Here is an 18,971-nt window from a genome sequence, read left to right as displayed (position 1 = left end):
GCCAAAAGGAACAAATACCAAATTGTGAATTAATTATTATTCACATATATATTCATGAAAATGTCTTCTTAAGTGTGAGCATATAATCTTTTATCCCCTACCAACTTGTATATATATCAAACTCCACAATATATGCATAAGGAATATTTTTTGTTTATTTACTTTCTAGTTAACTCATTCTTTGGGATTGCATTAGATTGAATTTATCCCCTTTTATGTATGAAACAATACTGGTTGAATAATGTTCCATACTAAACCTTTCTAGAACTCTTTCAACATATGATAAAATACATATCATGGTCATTACATATATTCACACAAAAGCTTAATTAGGCCCATGAAACCACAAAATGGATTTTAATTAATTATCTTAATTAAAGCCTCTAGATTTTCAAACTCAACCAAATGCTCTCAAATTAAAGTATGTTAACAAGCATACCAAAACTTAATTTAGAAGCATAATACAACTCAATTTCATACAAGGTACGGCCATGAACTTTAATCTTTCACAAAAGATAAATATTAATTAAAAGGTGCAATTCTTATTTAATTAATCCAAATTTAATATATGTTAACCAACACATTAAAACAAGATTTTCTAGCATGCCACAATTCAAATCCAAGTTACACATCATCATGAATTTTAAATCTTATACAAAGAAATAAAAATTACTAACTTTCTAGATTTGATACAAGGCATACATATATGTTATATAATCATGGCAAACACACAATATAACACACAAATAATCCTAAAACATTCCCTACCTCAAATTGAGATGAAAATCTCAAAAGCCCACCGAAACGATACAGAAGGGTTTTGTCGGGGACAGCACCACGAACATGAATCCCAAGGAAGCCCCATCAAAATCACATCTTGAACCCAAACCTGAACTCGAGAAAGGCCAAAACGTGATTCCAATCGGTTAGAATTGAAGGCCTCACCAAGGGGAACAACAAATATAAAGGCATCACCACTTTTTAGTAAGGAGAGGAAGCTCAAAAGAAGAGAGAGAAGATGGCAGCCATGGCTGCCACGAGATCTGGCCAAGAGAGGGGAGAGAGATAATGAAATCTAATTTTTCACTTAAAGACCTCCTATTTATAGAAAAACTCAAAGAGTGCCCCGAACGAGCCCCGTAGGGTCTGAAAAAGTGAAATTTGAGCAGATGAGCTCAAACGGCAAAACGCTGTGAACGAAAAAGATTCAAAATGAGAAAATATGAATAACGGAAGAAACAGCGTCAAAAATCGAGTCCCGAGCAGAGAGTTATGCCCCTAATAAGTTTGGCACAAACCGGGACCAGAAACCCTGAAACTGGAAAGTATCGTCCAGGAGGAAATTCTAAGAGTCCATGACTCGATGAAATGTGAAAATGAATCCCGTACGAGGATCCAGGCTCAAAACAAGGCATTGAGCAATAACTTTCATTAAGTGCACAATGGCCCCTCCAAAAAGTGAAAACTGCACAAATGGCCCAGAATGAAAATATCTTCCAAAAATATTTTCTTAAAAATCCCTGAAATAAAATATCTTCAAAAGATATTTACGAAAAACACCCCAAGAAAGGAAAAAGTTCCCAAAGAACTTTGCATCCATACCCCTATGGACACCGGGAGCAATCAGAGTACTTTCTTGTGAAAGTAAAGATACGTACTTCATGGAAACCATTCAAGATGAAGGTACGTGAAGTCAAAAACCAACTCCGAACATAAGAAGTGTGGCTACGCCAACAAAGTGACAAACGGGGAAAAGACAAAATAGGAAAAAAGACGAAATAGGAAAAAGGACGAAAAGTAAATAGTGTCTAAAAAGTGAAAATATGGAAATGACTCGGTCCTCAAAGGAAGTTGTCAATCCAAAGAAAAGAGTCTCGGAAATCACTCCAGAGCACTCGAGACGACACTAATCGACAAGAAACCAAACTCAGAAGGGAAAAGACAACGGAAAAAATTTATCCGAAAAATCCGGGTAATTACAACCTTCCCACCTTAAAGGGATTTCATCCCCAAAATCCAACCCAAACAACAAAAGGAAAAACCAGGATAACTACGGAATACATCTCCGAGTACCCCACACAACACGCCACACCAGTGACCTCAAAGCTGAAAGGAACACACAAACTAGTGTCACCTGCACCCACGTGCTCATGACAAGACAACCTCTCAAAGGAAAAGTGACCATATGACCACACGACAAGTCTGAACTCACACAGAGAACCCAATGTCAGATAAAAGAATGGAAAATAACTACCGTAAGCGTCCCTCTTGACAAACCATCATAAGCAACCAAAAACAACCACCAAAAGAACTCCAAGATAACCACATATCAAATCAGGGTACAAAACAAACACAACGTGGCAGTACGAATAGTGACCAAAACCTGCCCACAACGTACTCAAATGTGTTGTAACAATGACAGTACCTAGTGCCCGCCCACACTTAGTCGTCAGTAAGGTAGCATCGACGGCAACTAATACTCGCCCACAACACACAGCTTTGTACGGTAGCATGACAGTATAAGGCACTAGTTCATAACCTGCCCCCCACTAGGTCTACCCATGAAACCTCTCGATACCAATGACATCAATGTCAAAAATGATAATTACCAAAACCACTATGGGGACCAACATTTTGTGAGAGTTAAGATATGGTCCAAACATGTCCGGCCGGACCATCCTAGCCAATCCCAAAACTCTGACAACAATGCTATAGGTACCGCGATGCTTAAGGCCCTAAATCCTCAATACAGCAAAACCAACATCTCCAATGTCTCAAAATACCCCTATTAACAACATTAATCAGGAATCCAAAACCTGACAAGCAAATCAACGCCTATTGAAATCAAAACGAACCTCACAATAAGACATTTCAACGAAAGTCCTTCACATTACTCCCTGAAACAGATCAACTACAAGACCAATCACCATGATCAACATCAAATCCACATCTCTATCACGGATAACTAAATCCTCAAAATACAAATCCACCAAGTGGCACACACATCAAAATGCCAACAACCAAGGTCACAAAATGAATCTCTCAAAACCGTACTTGGAAACACCAAGTTAAATCAAAATTCCTCAATTTTTGACCCACAACTAATCATCAGAACTACGATTCCTCAAAACTATGCCAAGTCATAACTAGGACAAGAAACTCCACAACAAGCCATATCCAACAGCAATCCTCCAAAACTTTTCCTAAAAGTTAACCACATCCAGGTCTCCAAAACGGAAACAAATCTCGAAAAGACATTCCTAAAAGAGCATCGAGCTCACCTCACAATCAAACAAATCCTCAATAATATGGACACAAGTCCCCATGAAATGATCTCACACCAATCAACTCACTCTGAGCACCACAGCCATCAACAACTACGGCAAAAACTCCCCAAGGGAAGACACGAAAGAAAGGGAACCACCAGTCCTAAAAAGGACAACACCACGACTCCATCTCTAAAATGAAAGACAACAAGGTCAAAGACTTCACCCCCTACATGGAACTAAGTCGACCAAAATCCATCAAATCCTCACCAAGGACTCAAGACAACAATAGTGATCCTCACGAACCAACCAACCCCAAAACTGTGCACAATGCAATGAAGAGAAGAGACGCACTCCTTGTGAAGTCCCTAACACGAACCAAACACGAAACTAATGTGGAAACCCGCATACATGCTACGTGCGACCGAGGGGAAACAAAAAGGAAACCAAACCTGGAAGTTATGCATATGATAAGGAAATCCAACTACCAAGAAGTAAATTTACTCACATAGATAAAAATCAAAAGTACATGTTGCACGTCTCCACATAAACACAAAATCATGTCAGTAAAGCACATAAACAACATGGTATCTCTATGCATATAAAAAAGGCATGCTAATGCCACACAACAAGAAGGCAAATGTGGATACACCTCTACCTACTCATGCATCACAATATCATAAATCATACTACTAACATGGTAGTAAACGAAACTGCATAAGACAACATGATGCAATAATGAACCCTATGGACATCGTGTCCTAGAGTGTCTAAGAAAGAAAGAAGAATTCCTAGTCATAAACTGTCTCCAAAACCAATGCGACAACAACCTGTCTCCAAACAAACGTGAGCCCTTACCACAACAATAAGACTCTAACAATCTAACTCCGAATCTAGAGGTGACATTATAAGTGACACTAACAGTGCAGTGCTCTCACTACCCGTAACATCAATTAATCGACTTGATCCCAAAAGCGTCATCACGCAAGAACTCCTCAAAGAAAATGGCAACTACAGCCATACCAATAACAACTAAATCAATCACCACGACTGATCCCCAAAATAACCATCTTCATCACGATCAAAGGACAACGCCTATCAAAACAAAACCAACACTGATTCCATCTGAACTGCGCTTGCAGCTAGCCAGCACGGTAGCATGATAGTGCCATGCACCCACCCACAAACGTACCCGCTCACGAAAAATGCAAGTTCTAGAGGAATCTTCCTGGATAATTAAGGATCCTAAGAGGTCCATAACCTCATAATGGCCCAAAACCAACAAATCCACCACTACGGTAACGCCAAATGACTCATCTCACAAGAGCCTAAACAAAAGGTGACCATCCACCCACCTCAAAACCAATGCTAGGTCGACAACAACCTACATCACCACGAGACTGTGACTACAATCACCATCAACCTCAACTCATGCCTCAATGACTAATCCCATGTCATGCCAAATATGCAACATAATTATGTATATACAATTCTAATCTAGCATACGTCACATGTCATGCTCTTTACATTAGAATAAAACAATGCTAAACAAATGGCATACAACATGTAGCACGTAAGCACATAAACATGTTATCAACTAAAACATGTTATCATAAAGCATATAAACACATAGAGCATGGCAACAAAAGCATGATATGCACCCAAAACCCGTCGTCCTAAGGTTTTCGAACCTAGGAGCTCTGATACCACTTGTGACGGCCCAAGTTTTTCAGCCTAGTGCGTTAGTGATGAACCAAAAGATGACCCGATAACGGATCCAAAATGTAGAAGCAAAAGACAAACAATGGTCTCTAGAGATACAACATGACTCTAAGATGCCAATATGACCCTCAACGAGGTCACGGAACCCAAAGGAATCAAATACGGAAGCAACGTTTCAAAAACGAACAAGAATGAACCTAAGGGCAAAAACATCATTTCTAGCTTAAAAGTGGGTGCCACCGAGCACACCATTGGAATGACAACAAAAAATTAATGAATTTAGACTCAAGAATCACTTGATTCGGAGTCCGGATGAAAAACATATGGCTAACGGAAAGAAAAAGGGGCAAAACGGTCAAAAGTGCCAACCCAAGAACATCTAACCGGTTAGGAGACCCTTTCTAACCGGTTAGAAAGTAAAAATCAGTGACCAACTCACTGCCCATGCTCATCTAACTGGTTACGAGATTCATCACCCGTACACTTGTACTACAACTCAGCAAAAACCTGGCAGTAGGGGTTTTTCCGGAAAAAATGGGATTTTGAGGCCCTAGATGACATTTTCTGGAAAAACACAATGAAGAACCCCCCTCAAAATTGAGTTTTCTATATGACTCTCAAGAAAAAACAAAAAATACGCCCTATGAAATGCCCAAAATTCCCTCCCAAGAAATCTGGTCCAGAGGGTCGAAAAAGCTGCTAAATGGAAAAACAGAAAGCTGAACTTTGCGATGGATTTCCAATGCCAAGACGACATTTTCAGGAAAAAACATAAAGAAGAAACCCCCCCTAAAATCACATTTTCTAAGTGACCACATGAAGAACGGAATTTATTTCCCAAAGGAAATTCTCAAAATGCCCTACAGCAAGATTATGCAACAAAGATGCAAAAATGAGTCTGTAGGATGCTTAAATCACCAAGGATGAGGTTTTTCTTGAAAACGATCATGCACACAAATGTAACTTACCTATTTGGACACGCTACAATGGTCCATGGCTCAAAAATATGGCTGATACAAAATACGACCCCCCACGGCCAAAATGACAAAAATGAAGTTTGGAATGAAAACTTGGAATCCAAAATTTTGAAATGACTTCAAAATACTGTTTGGCCTTTGGCAACACCTCATACATGTTAAATGAATTCTAGATAATGAATTTCATACACAATACACGCTCCGGTGCAAAATAGCATACTAAAACGCATGAATTTTCATATAATCTCATTAAAGACAAAAATCAACATCCATAACATAAATGTGATTCTAAAAGAAGTTTGGCCCTTGGCCTCATGTCATATACATAAGATAAGAATCAAAAGTGTGCTTAGGCACATATTACAAGTTCAGAATCAAATATACACATTTGACAAATAAGACTACAATTGGCATTCCGAACCAACCTTCACAAAAATGGAAGTCTCCAAGTCCACAAACCATCCAAGCATAATGAAAACCTCAACTTTGATTCTTATACCTGAAAAATTTCCCCACTACGTGGGTGAGTAACATAAAGCTACTCGTTGGAAATGAGCATACATCGACCTACGTTTTACAAGTTTGTATGATTTAATTATTGTGGCTCATTCCACCTAACGTCTATGTCAAAGGTGAGACTCAGGGAGCATCCTAGCTACCTAAGATCATTTCTAGCATCAATCACCTCATTCATGCAATTTTAACAACATAGGGTCATGCTTACACAAAGTAACCACATAGGAGCATGCTTACATAAAGCAACAACATATAGATTCTCAAGGTTATCAACTTGAAGTCTAAAATGCAACATCAACTAAATATAACAATTTAGCATAATTAGAATATTTAATACCACATATCAAGACATAGATTCTCTAGGTTATCAACTAGAAGTTTAAAAGTGTGAAATCAACTAAATATATCAATTTAGTATGGATGTACTTAACAACATCAAATCGCCAATAACCAAAACCACAAGTCACAATTAAACATTGGTTGTCAACTTGGAATTGAATGCGAAATCAAATAGTGGAAGACTTGGACATCACGTCTCGGATTTCCGCCGAGAACAAAATGGTTGTTCCGGGCACTAACCCGCAGGGAAAACCACCCTAAGTACGCACTATCTCAATTGGGGAGAACTCATACCTCCCGCACTAAAGCCGAACTTTAGCCATATCACATGTAACAACAATGTCCCAAGACTCCAAAATAAACCAAATAAGTTCATATTTTATACATATTACTACTACATAGTAACAAGTTAACAATATAATTCTGAATTGTGCATAATAAGCATTTCATATCCATAATGCTATGAAATCACAAGCTAACATATTTATATTAGAAACATACTCTCATGAATATAAATTTAACAATAGTGCTCTTCAATGCATATAATACAATCAAGTGAATACATCACAAGTCTAAATCCATGCTCTGAAAATAGAAACAACTTCTAAAACATGATTAGATCCATAGATAAACAAGATAGAATTTAATTACATCAAAATAATTAAAACCTCTAGATTTCAAATCATTTCCAAATGGCCTCATTTTAACATATGATAAAAGACATATCATGGTCATTACATATATTCACACAAAAGCTTAATTAGGCCCATGAAACCACAAAATGGATTTTAATTAATTCTCTTAATTAAAGCCTCTAGATTTTCAAACTCAACCAAATGCTCTCAAATTAAAGTATGTTAAAAAGCATACCAAAACTTAATTTAGAAGCATAATACAACTCAATTTCATGCAAGGTACGGCCATGAACTTTAATCTTTCACAAAAGATAAATATTAATTAAAAAGTGCAATTCTTGTTTAATTATTCCAAATTTACTATATGTTAACCAACACATTAAAACAAGATTTTCTAGCATGCCACAATTCAAATCCAAGTTATACATCATCATGAATTTTAAATCTTATACAAAGAAATAAAAATTACTAACTTTCTAGATTTGATACAAGGCATACATATATGTTATATAATCATGGCAAACACACAATACAACACACAAATAATCCTAAAACATTCCCTACCTTAAATTGAGATGAAAATCTCAAAAGCCCACCGAAAAAAAGTGTTCCAAATCCGACGATACCGAAGGGTTTTGTCGGGGACAACACCACGAACATGAATCCCAAGGAAGCCCCATCAAAATCACATCTTGACCCCAAACCCGAACTCAAGAAATGGCCAAAACGAGATTCCAATTGGTTGGAATCGAAGGCCTCGCCAAGGGGAACAACAAACATAAAGGCATCACCACTTTTTAGTTAGGGGAGGAAGCTCAAAAGAAGAGAGGGGAAGGAGAGAGTGAAATCTGATTTTTCACTTATAGACCTCCTATTTATAGAAAAACTCAAAAAGTACCCCGAACGGGTCTCGCCGGGTTAAGCAGACGAGCTCAAACGGCAAAACTCCATGAATGAAAAAGATTCAAAATGAGAAAATATAAACAACGGAAGAAACGGCATCAAAAACTGAGTCCCGAGCAGAGAGTTATGCCCAAACAAGTTTGGACCAAACCGGGGCCAGAAACCCTAAAACTAGAAAACATCGTCCAGGAGGAAATTCTAAGAGTCCACGACTCAACGAAATGTGAAAATGAATCCCGTATAAGGATCCAGGCTCAAAACAAGACATTGAGAAATAACTTTCATTAATTGCACAATGGCCCCTCCAAAAAGTGAAAACTGCACAACTGGCCAGAATGAAAATATCTTCCAAAAATATTTTCTTAAAAGCCCCTAAAATAAAATATCTTCAAAAGATATTTACGTAAAACACCCCAAGAAAGGAAAAAATTCCCAAAGAACTTTACATCCATACCCCTATGGACACCGGGAGCAACCAGAGTACTTTCTTGCAAAAGTAAAGATACGTACTTCATGGAAACCATTCAAGATGAAAGTACGTGAAGTCAAAAACCAACTCCAAACACAAGAAGTGTGGTTACGCCAACAAAGTGACAAAAGGGGAAAAGACAAAATAGGGAAAAAGACGAAATAGGGAAAAGGACGAAAAGTGAATAATGTTTAAAAAGTGAAAATATGGAAATGACTCGATCCTCAAAGGAAGTTGTCAATCCAAATAAAAGAGTCTCGTAAATCACTCCAGAGCACTCGAGACGACACTAATAGACAAGAAACCAAACTCAGAAGGGAAAAGATAACGGAAAAAATTTATCCGAAAAATCCGGGTCATTACAGGATCGTCCCAAGGGATTGGTGGGTCGTTTTACTATGGAAATAAGATTAGGGTTAGTAGGTCGAATGATCAAAATGTGGTTGGTTTGGTTGATTAAACTACAATTAAGTATAAACAAGCTCAATATAAAACAAGTAATTAAAGGGCAGGGAAAACAAGAGAGAGAGGTCTTGGGACTTAGAGGTCACCACTAAGCATCACCTTTCTATACACTTAATTCATAATTAATGAGGGGGAAAACATAGGTTGCAACCAAAGTGTATGTGTGTGGTTGTTTCAACAAGCATGGATGACCAATTAAGTATATATTTTATAAACTACACAATAAATAGCACAATATATAAAACTAAGCCATTAATTGTTCCTTTAAGCTCACAATCCAAACACATCACATGATTAGAGAAATATACTATTTTCATTCATAAGCATGGAACATCAAACAACAAGCATGGATTGTCCTCCCATTTAACAACTAAGGTAACTACACTACATCTAAGCTAATGACATGAAAATTAAACTAATTAAACTAAGAGAGAAGCACAATCCATCAAGAAATGAGTATGCATCATCAAATAAACTACAAGAGCATTCTATTAAGCACTATGTCTTGACAATCTCTTGATCTATAGCATCAACACACATAGACATGCATCAACAACACAAGATCTAGAGAACAACACATGAACATCTATTCTAGCATACATAGACATATGGATAGAATAAATGATCAATTAGAAGAATTAAACCTCACAAATCATTGAAGAAACAAGATCTATATTTATAAAAATGTCAAAACATGTATTGCAACACAAATCCCCTCAAAAATACATAAATCAAGGTAAAGAAGGCATGCTTAGGGCTAACTTTAGCCCCAAGAGGATGTCTAGCCACTCATAGATGGTGTCCTCTAGCCCTCACAGGCTATCTCCATGGTAGAAATGCTCTTCTTCTTAAGGTAGATGGAAGACTTCCCAAGGAGGTGTCTCTAGCTTCCTCTCTCTTTTCTTCCTCTCTAAGAATAATCTCTAATATTGTATCTAAGACTCTCTTGTAAAAGTGGCTTAAAATCTTTATATATGTAGCTCAAAATCACACCCAATGGTCTAGGCTCGTGCATAAGGGCTCCTCCAATGATTGGACCATGAGACAACTTTTAATGAGCTGGAAATTGATTTAATTCGCACTTGAGAGGGTTCGATTGATCGAACCTATGCTGAGATCGATCGAACTTGGCTGAGATCTATCAAACTTTGGCTGGATCGATCTTCCATGGTGGCGCCTTTTTGGATAAAAACAAATCTGAGATATTTTGGGAAAAAGACAAAAGTGGTAGGTGGGATGGTACATCAGGATAAAATGGAATCTTTTCAATCGATTTGAGAAATGTTAGATTGATCGAACATTGTGGAATCTTTGGATAAGGACAAAAGAGCTTGGATCTATCTTGGAGTGTAGAGATCGATCTCTGTCAGATCGATCGAAGAAACTCTATGATCGATTGAACTTGCTAAACTTCCACCACTTGCTTCATTTTGCTTCTACTTTGCTCATTTCTTTCCTTCATCTCAAGATTGCTTCAATTATGCTCTTATTGGGCTGAATTAACTTATTTTGGGGATAAGTGCTTGAAAACAGAAATAACATGAAATCAATCCAAAGCGGTCAAATAAGATAGATAAAAGTCTTAGAATACCCAAGCTTAATAGGTTTAAATGGGCATTTTTTAGCACTCATCATTTGCTTACTCTGATGATTACTCCACGTGAAGGGATACCCCTCAAATCCCAAATCTAAAAGCCCACAATCGTTCACTAGAAACTGAAAAATTCTTCAACACCCAACAGGGCTTTGGAATACCCCCTCTTTTTTTCTAGATGTGATAACAAATCATTGAAATCTCCTATTATAAGCCAACGGTTCCCCAGGAATGTTGCAAGCATTTAAGGTATTCCCATTGGGTAGCTCGAATGCCATCATCAGTACTGGCGTAAATAAAGGTTAGAAACCATAAGCCTTGACCAGCTAAATAAAATCCACCGTAATTTGATACTCACAGTAATCCACAACACGGAATAAATGGTGAAGGTTCCAAAATAAAACACCCCCCCCCCAACCGAGTCCACTTTCCATTCAAAATTCATCTTTAACAGTCGTTAAAGCCACTGCATTTTCCCTACATGCGTTTTCATTTCAAGTAGGACAATAACATCCGGGTAGTGCTGTCGGTGAAGTTGCAACCGTTGTCTAACAGTAATAGGATTACCCACCCATTAACAATTCCAAATGAAGAACCGTATAGGGGGTATGGTGCAATACAGGAAATAGCAGACCCGCAATGAGGAGGAACATCGACCAATTTCATGCCTAAAGAAGAAGCGTGACCAGTATTGGGGTGAGTCGGAGGACCAAATAAATCAATACTCTAGGCAGGAGAATGAAATTGGACTCTTTCGAACAAACCCAATTCACCATGTGCCAAAGCACTAAATCTCCCTACTGGGCTGTTGTCAATAGTTGCACTCGGCCCATTAGAAGAGGCCCACCATGTACCAGAGGTCAAGCCCACAACTGTTGCCCTAGCAGTATCCTTCAACCTCATCGTCGCCTTATAGCCTCAAGGAACAGGCGACATCGCCATGATGGCACCACCAACCAACCCAATAACCAAAAGAAAAAAAATACAAAAAAAAAAGGGAAGCCAAGACTCAACCACACAACTAAACTAAAGCAAAGAATCAAAATTAATGAACAGCGGCGCCGACAAAAAGAAACCCACAGGATCTTATTTGAAACAAACCCCACACACACCACCAACCATAATTGGAGGCAGCCGCAAAAACCAAGGCCCAAAAGTAACCCTGAATCACCACCTAAGAACAAATCTTGCTAAGGCAGCTCACTTTCTGTCAGACGACGAACAACTATACAACACCCACACTCAGCAACACCACCTTTTTCCCCCTCACATGCCAAATTGATGAACAATATGAGGACCAAGGATGGTTACCCAAACCCAAAAAAACAATAATCCCCCAAATCGGCACACGAAACAACAGAGGCTAACAAAGGGAAACGAATAACATCCAAACCAGGGAACAAAAAGGAATAGAAGGAAGAGAAAAAGAAAAGGAAATGGGCTGAGAGACAAGCTCCCAACAATTCACTGCGACCAACAGAGAAACTCTCCAAAATGAAGAGAAGCTCCTATGAAAAGGAGAAAAAATGTTCTTTCTAGAATTTGATCAATTTTGTTAAAGTAAAAAAAAAAAATCCATTGTTACATTGATTTGCAATTAAATCGTCCCATAATAAGAAATACTCACATTTACGTGCATTACACACGTGAAACTTCTAAAACTCTAACAAGTTGACTTTGAACTTTTAAAGAAGTTTTACATTTTAATTTATATTAAATTACAATAAAGGAAAGGAGAATATTTTTAAATGCTAAATCCAAAAATGTCTCTCGTCGTGGCAGCACTGGTACCTTTATGGGCCTCTATTGATAGAGCTGAATTGGTTTCTCAAGAAATCTGGAACAGTCTTTAAAAAGAATGTTGCCTGTCCTATTGTTGTGTCATCGCCTTCGCCTGTCTTACAACTGATTGCAAAGTTCTCACAGTTGTTGGTAACGACGTGGTAATGATTGCAAAGTTCTCACAGAATTTGCCACTAAATGAAGCAAATCCTGGCCCTTGCCCTATTGGAGCATCAGAGTCAACCACCAGTCCTAAAATGAAACTGGAAGATTAGCTAAAAAATCAAATCGGAACGGTGATAATTTCCATAACCGGAGGGAATGAGGGCACTGAAACAATAAATGCTCAATAGATTCCTCAGCAATACCACGCCAAGGACACACTGGGTCCACCACCATACCATGCAATAGGAGTAGGCGACGAACTAGAAGAGCCGACGAACAACACTTCCACAGAAAGTGCTGAATTTTGGGGGGAACTTTACATTTCCATAAATGATACCAACTAGGGTTCGGTGAAGAAACAGAGGAAGAACTGTCAGGAGATGTGGACGCACCATCCCGAGCCATACGAGTAGCTAACCGATAGGACGATTTGATTGAAAACCTACCATTAGCCTCACCTTCCTATTCCAATGTATCAAAAACTGAAGCTCTAAGTAAGAATAACAGAAACAATGGACGGAGGGAATAAAGAGTTAAGCAAGTCCACAATCTAACCAGTCCCTGTAGAATTAAAAAGCTCATGCACCAAAGTCGGAGTCACCCTAAAAGTAGGCCATGAGAGTTTTCCAGATAGCCTAGGGACCTAGCGATCCTTCCAGATATTAATAAATTGACCGTTACCCACCACCCACCTGGATCCAGCACCCAGAAGAAACTATGTAGACCAAATACTACGCCAGGCCCACAAAAGATTAGATCCCAATGAAAGGAGCAATTCCAAAAATATTTAGCTTTAAATACTTTAAAAGCTAACCCCTGAGGGTAAACTTAAAAATTCCACCCCTACTTGGCCAGCAAAGCAACATTATATGCCCCAAAATTATGAAAACCTAACCCCCCTTCCTCCTTAGCATGGCACAAAATACCCCATATATCCCAATTAACAAGAGTAGACTCACCATCTTTACCCCACCAAAAGCCACGAATAATCTTCATCATGGAATTACAGAGCTTACAGAGCAACTGAAAGCAAGACATCACATAGGTTGGTAAGGTATTTAAAACTGCTTTAATTAAAACTTCATTACCTGCCTGAGATAAAAGCAAGGACTTCCAGTTAGCCAAATGGGAAGCAAGTCTCTCCTAAATATAATGGAAAACATCCCATTTAGACCGACCAATAATTACAGGTATACCCAAATATTTCACACACAGACCTTCATCCTGAATTCCCAGCAGCTGATCCAAACTAGCCCGATCCTCTGTACTTGTATTGGTAGAGAAAAATATAGAGGATTTAGAAAAAATTATCTGCTGCCCATAAGCCTATTCATATTGCTGTAATAGATTTTGAAAAAAAACAATCTCAGAGGTAGAAGCCTGACAGAAAACAATGGAATCATCTGCAAAAATCAAATGTGAAATACGAGGCGCGTGGGGCAGATACGAATTCTAGAGAGGACACTATGTTGCATAGCAATCTGTAAAGACATGGATAAAGCTTTAGCACACAAAATAAATAAATACGGAGATAAAGGAACCCCATGTCTCAGAACCCATGTAGGTTGGAACAGCCCAACTGGCTGACCATTAATCATAACTGAGTATGACACCATGGAGATACAGGCATGGATAATCTTAATCCAATACGAAAGAAAACCAAATTTAGAAAGCATGGCCAGCAAAAAGGGCAATTCAATTCGATCATAGGCCTTACTCATATCTAATTTCAAGGCCATAAAAGACTTTTCTTACGTTTATTTTTAAGATAATGTAATATTTCATGGGTAATCGGTATACTATCCGTAATATGACGTTTCGGAACAAAAGCACTTTGGGACTCACTAACTACCAAAGGAATAACTTATCGAAGTCTATTAGCAAAAACCTTTGCCACTATTTGATAAGTAACATTACATAAGGAAATGAGCATATAATGAGACACAAGAGTCAGAGAGGCAATTTTTGGAATGAAACAATATTTGTATGATTCATACTAGTTAAAAAATGGCCAGAATGCATGAAACTACATACCGCAGCGATTACCTCACCCTTGATAATATGCCAATATTGCTAATAAAACAAAGGAGTCATATTGTCCGGACCCGGAGCTTTACATGGCTGCATCTCAAAAATAGCCCGACGTATTTCTTCTTCAAATGGTTGCCGGAGCAATAAATGATTCATTTCGGGAGAAACGCGAGATGGAATGTGCCGAAGAAAATGGTCAATTCCGATAGGAAGATTAGAATGAAAGAGAGCCTGAAAATAACTTAGAAACAGATTCTGAATCTGAGACTCTTCCTCAATCCATATGCCATTGGAATCCTTAATCCTAGAAATATGGTTTCGCTGTCGTCTACGAGCCGTAGAGGCATGAAAGAATTTCGAATTACGATCCCCCAACCTGAGCCAGTTAATCCGAGATTTCTGAAACCAATGCAACTCTTTTTGCCGCCACAAAGAATCCAACTGGTGTTCTACAAGCAACACCTAGGCATGATCATAGTTCGCTGTATTTTCTTTCAAATGTTTTAACCTGATTTTATTGTGATCAATCTGTGTCCTGAAATTAAATTTTGTAGTCCTAGCCCATTTCAATAAAGCTTTCTTACAGGACTTGATTTTTTCTGACCACCGATACATACAGGAGCCATAGATAGACACCCTCCACGCATCTCGAATAATATCAGCACACGAAGGCTCCGAGACCTACCTAGCATCAAACCGGAATTGGCAAGCTTTATGAGAAAAAACCGGTGCTAGTTGAAGAAACAAAACGTAGTGATCAGACCAAGCAACTGTTAGATGACGCAAACAAACTTTTGGGAACAACCTACACCACAGTTTAGTAGCTAAGGCACGATCCAATCTTTGTAGCAGTGTCCCTCAACCTCATTGTTGCCTCACAGCCGCAAGGAATAGGTGACATCGCCATGGTGGCACCACCAACCAACCCAATAACCAAAAGACAGAAAATACAAAAAAAGGGGAAGCCGAGACTCAACCACTCAGCCAAACCGAAGCAAAGGATCAAAATTAAAGAGCAGCGGCGCCAGCAAAAAAAAATCCACAGGATCTCATCTAAAACAAACCCCACACCCACCACCAACCATAATTGGAGGCAGCCGCAGAAACCAAGGCCCAAAAGTAACCTCGAATCACCACCTAAGAGCAAATCTTGCTAAGACAACTCACTTTCCGTAAGACGACGAACACTTGCACAACACCCACACTCAGCAACACCACCTTTTTCCCCCTCATATGCCAAATTGATGAACAATATGAGGACCGAAGATGGTTACCCAAACCCGAAAAACAAGAATCCCCCAAATCGGCACACGAAACAACAGAGGCTAACAAAGGGAAATGAATAACATCCAAACCAGGGAACAAAAAGGAATCAAAGGATGAGAAAAAGAAAAGGAAATGGATTGAGAGACAAGCTCCCAAAAATTCACTGCAACCAACAGAGAAACTCTCCAAAATGAAGAAAAGCTCCTATGAAAAGGAGAAAAAGTGTTCTTTCCAGAATTTGGTCAATTTTGTTAAAGGAAAAAAAAAAAAAAATCCATTGTTACATTGATTTGCAATTGAATCGTCCCAAGATAAGAAATACTCACATTTACGCGCATTACACACACGCCAAACTTCTAAAACTCTAAAGAGTTGACTTGGACAACTTTTCAAGAAGTTTTACATTTTAATTTAAATTAAATTACAATAAAGTAAAGGAGGATATTTTTAAATGCTAAATCCAAAAACGTCTTTCGCAGCACCGGTACCTCTATGGGCCTCAATTGATAGAGCTGAATCGGTCTCTCAAGAAATCTGGAACAGTCCTTAAAAAGAATGCTGCCTGTCCTGTCGCCGTGCCATCGCCTTCACCTGTCTTACAAGTGATTGCAAAGTTCTCACAGTTGTTGGTAACGACGTGGTATTCACCAAAACCATCATCAAGAAAAGTTTGAGCGCGTGAAAGGACATCAATGGGTGCATCAGAAGCCTTACGGGTACAGGTCCCTCGTCGTTTTAATTTATAGAAGGTCCATGAGACGTCATACTGATACCGGTAGAGTTCACCGTCAGAAAGGAAGCAATCAATGCAGGAAGATATGACACCATCAAGCTTTGAGTGATACCCGCAACTTGGGCATGGGTTGTCGGAGGAGGTAAATTTCTCAGCTGATTTATCCAATTTTGGTATGCCACTCTCCTGATCCGCAGCCCGAGTGAAGTGGATCACCCTCTCCTGAGCTGCATTATATATCCCTGTTGTCCATGGTAGACATGTTACCAAAACTGCGGGTAATACTTTCCACACACACACACACATATATATATAATTGATATGGTGAGCTAATTGATGAAATATTATAATACACTAGTTGATTATAATACCAAAACTCAGCAATCCATCACTAGCCTTTCTCGATCTCTCATCAACCCGTGAAGGAATTAAGACGTGTTGGAAAAAAAACAGGTGCATAATAAAGAGAGAGAGAGACTTGAGAAAGTAGGGATAAACAGGAAACAATGGAAAAGTCTCTACTTCCCAAGAAATTTCATTATACCTTCAAATGGTAAGAAATTTCATTACACAATCAGCGTCTTCTATGTTGGAGATTGCATAATATGAATATATATAGTTGATTGTTATATAACTTTTATGCATCCAAAACTCCACGCCACACCAATCAAAACAATTATAAAATCTAAAACTTCATTCTAGAATATGGAATCACAAATTAGATTGAGGATGTGTTTGTTTCCGTAGAACTGTAACTTTGGAATTAGAATTTGTGAAATTAAAGAAAAGTTATTAATAAAATTGAACAAAAATTTTATACAATTCTATAAATTTCAATTACAAGGCTCCTATTTCACGCAGCGAAAAACAATCAAGCCAATCATAGAAGAACTAATGGATCAAACATGCATTAATTGGGGAAAATACATGTAATATTATACAGTAACTCAAATCAACAAATGAGAAAAGGAAACCAAAAAGAAAATGAGAGGGAAATACATGTAATATTATACAGTAATTCAAATCAACAAATGAGCAAAGGAAACCGAAAAGAAAATGAGACAAGAATTGAAAGCTGGGAAAGGACCGTGATGAGCGTAGAGGCTGCCCTTCCTCCATGAGTATATGTGATCCCCTTCTCTCAGTTTCTCTCTGCTGATCTTGTTACTCCATAGTTCTCTAATCCCCAACCTCTCTCTCTCTCTGTGCTCAGACATTCTCTCTCTATATATTGCCGAAGTGCAGGAGTAGTAATTTTTATAGTTGGTTAATTGGCATATGGCACACGCATAATACGCGTCCGAGGTGAATTACCCAGTCCGAGAAGTTTCCAATCCTCATCTACCAAACTGCACACAGAAATTTTTGCTAGTAGACTAAGTAAAGTCCGAAGAACTTATTAAAAGACGAAAGATTAATATTAAAAATTGTGTTTAATTTATTGCCTTGTACTATGTATGATTCTAGAGTTTATCTATTGATGTCTAAATGTACATGTTCATGAATCATTTTGTCAGAAAAAGGGTGCAAGAAAAAAAAAATAATATATGGCTTGCTGAAAAATCAAGTGAGAGAATATTCAAAGAAGATATGGTTTAAGAAAGGGATTTTTACATATAAATGGAGTTAAGGAGCCATATTTACTCATGGATGGAATCAAAGTCTTATATTTTCACAAAAATGAGTTTGATCTAAATGATGACATGGCACATGAAGTTTTACTATTTAAAATTTTTGTTACCTAAAATGCCCTTCTCCCTATTCCAATGCATTTACCTTATCACCCTTGTTTAGAAAACATTGTACCTGGAGGCCAAAAAGTAGTACCTTCAGTTCAAAAATGTGGTACCTTTAGAACAAAAGTAGTACATTCGTAAAAGGGAATTGTTTTTGCAATTGAAAATGACATTGAACCCCACACCGCTAATTAAGTTGCACATTACAACCATAAACAGCTCCATTAGCGCCATGAATAACACAAATTATTCTTCAAGCTAGCTAAGCGAGTGTTTAGAAAACATGGTACCTGAAGGCCAAAAAGTGGTACCTTCAATTTAAAAACATGGTACCTTTAGAACAAAAGTGGTACCTTCGTAAAAGGAACTTAT

At 38.2% G+C, this 18,971-nt stretch overlaps 1 protein-coding gene across 1 annotated transcript; it reads right to left on the bottom strand.

The window, feature by feature from the left end:
* Positions 1–16,321: 16,321 nt before the first annotated feature.
* On the bottom strand, positions 16,322–18,234 carry LOC132311291 (protein LEAD-SENSITIVE 1-like). The gene is made up of 2 exons (XM_059809138.1): positions 17,951–18,234; positions 16,322–17,105 (listed from the first exon to the last, which is right to left on the bottom strand). Exons 1-2 carry the CDS (start codon positions 18,078–18,080, stop codon positions 16,630–16,632), a joined length of 606 nt encoding a protein of 201 aa, XP_059665121.1. The 5' UTR covers positions 18,081–18,234; the 3' UTR covers positions 16,322–16,629.
* Between the last annotated feature and the right edge of the window lie 737 nt (positions 18,235–18,971).

Source organism: Cornus florida, unplaced genomic scaffold, assembly GCF_030987335.1.
Source record: "Cornus florida cultivar Cherokee Brave unplaced genomic scaffold, ASM3098733v1 CherokeeBrave_3.0.0_Hap2_Chr06, whole genome shotgun sequence".
Classification (NCBI taxonomy): Eukaryota; Viridiplantae; Streptophyta; class Magnoliopsida; order Cornales; family Cornaceae; genus Cornus; species Cornus florida.
This window is presented reverse-complemented; position numbering and strand designations above follow the sequence as displayed.

Excerpts from the sequence above, each read along its gene's own strand:
- LOC132311291 (XM_059809138.1), bottom strand. The coding sequence starts at position 18,080 with ATGTCTGAGCACAGAGAGAGAGAGAGGTTGGGGATTAGAGAACTATGG. Across the intron at positions 17,106-17,950 it reads CAGCCTCTACGCTCATCACG|GGATATATAATGCAGCTCAG; the intron begins GTCCTTTCCCAG and ends CATGGACAACAG.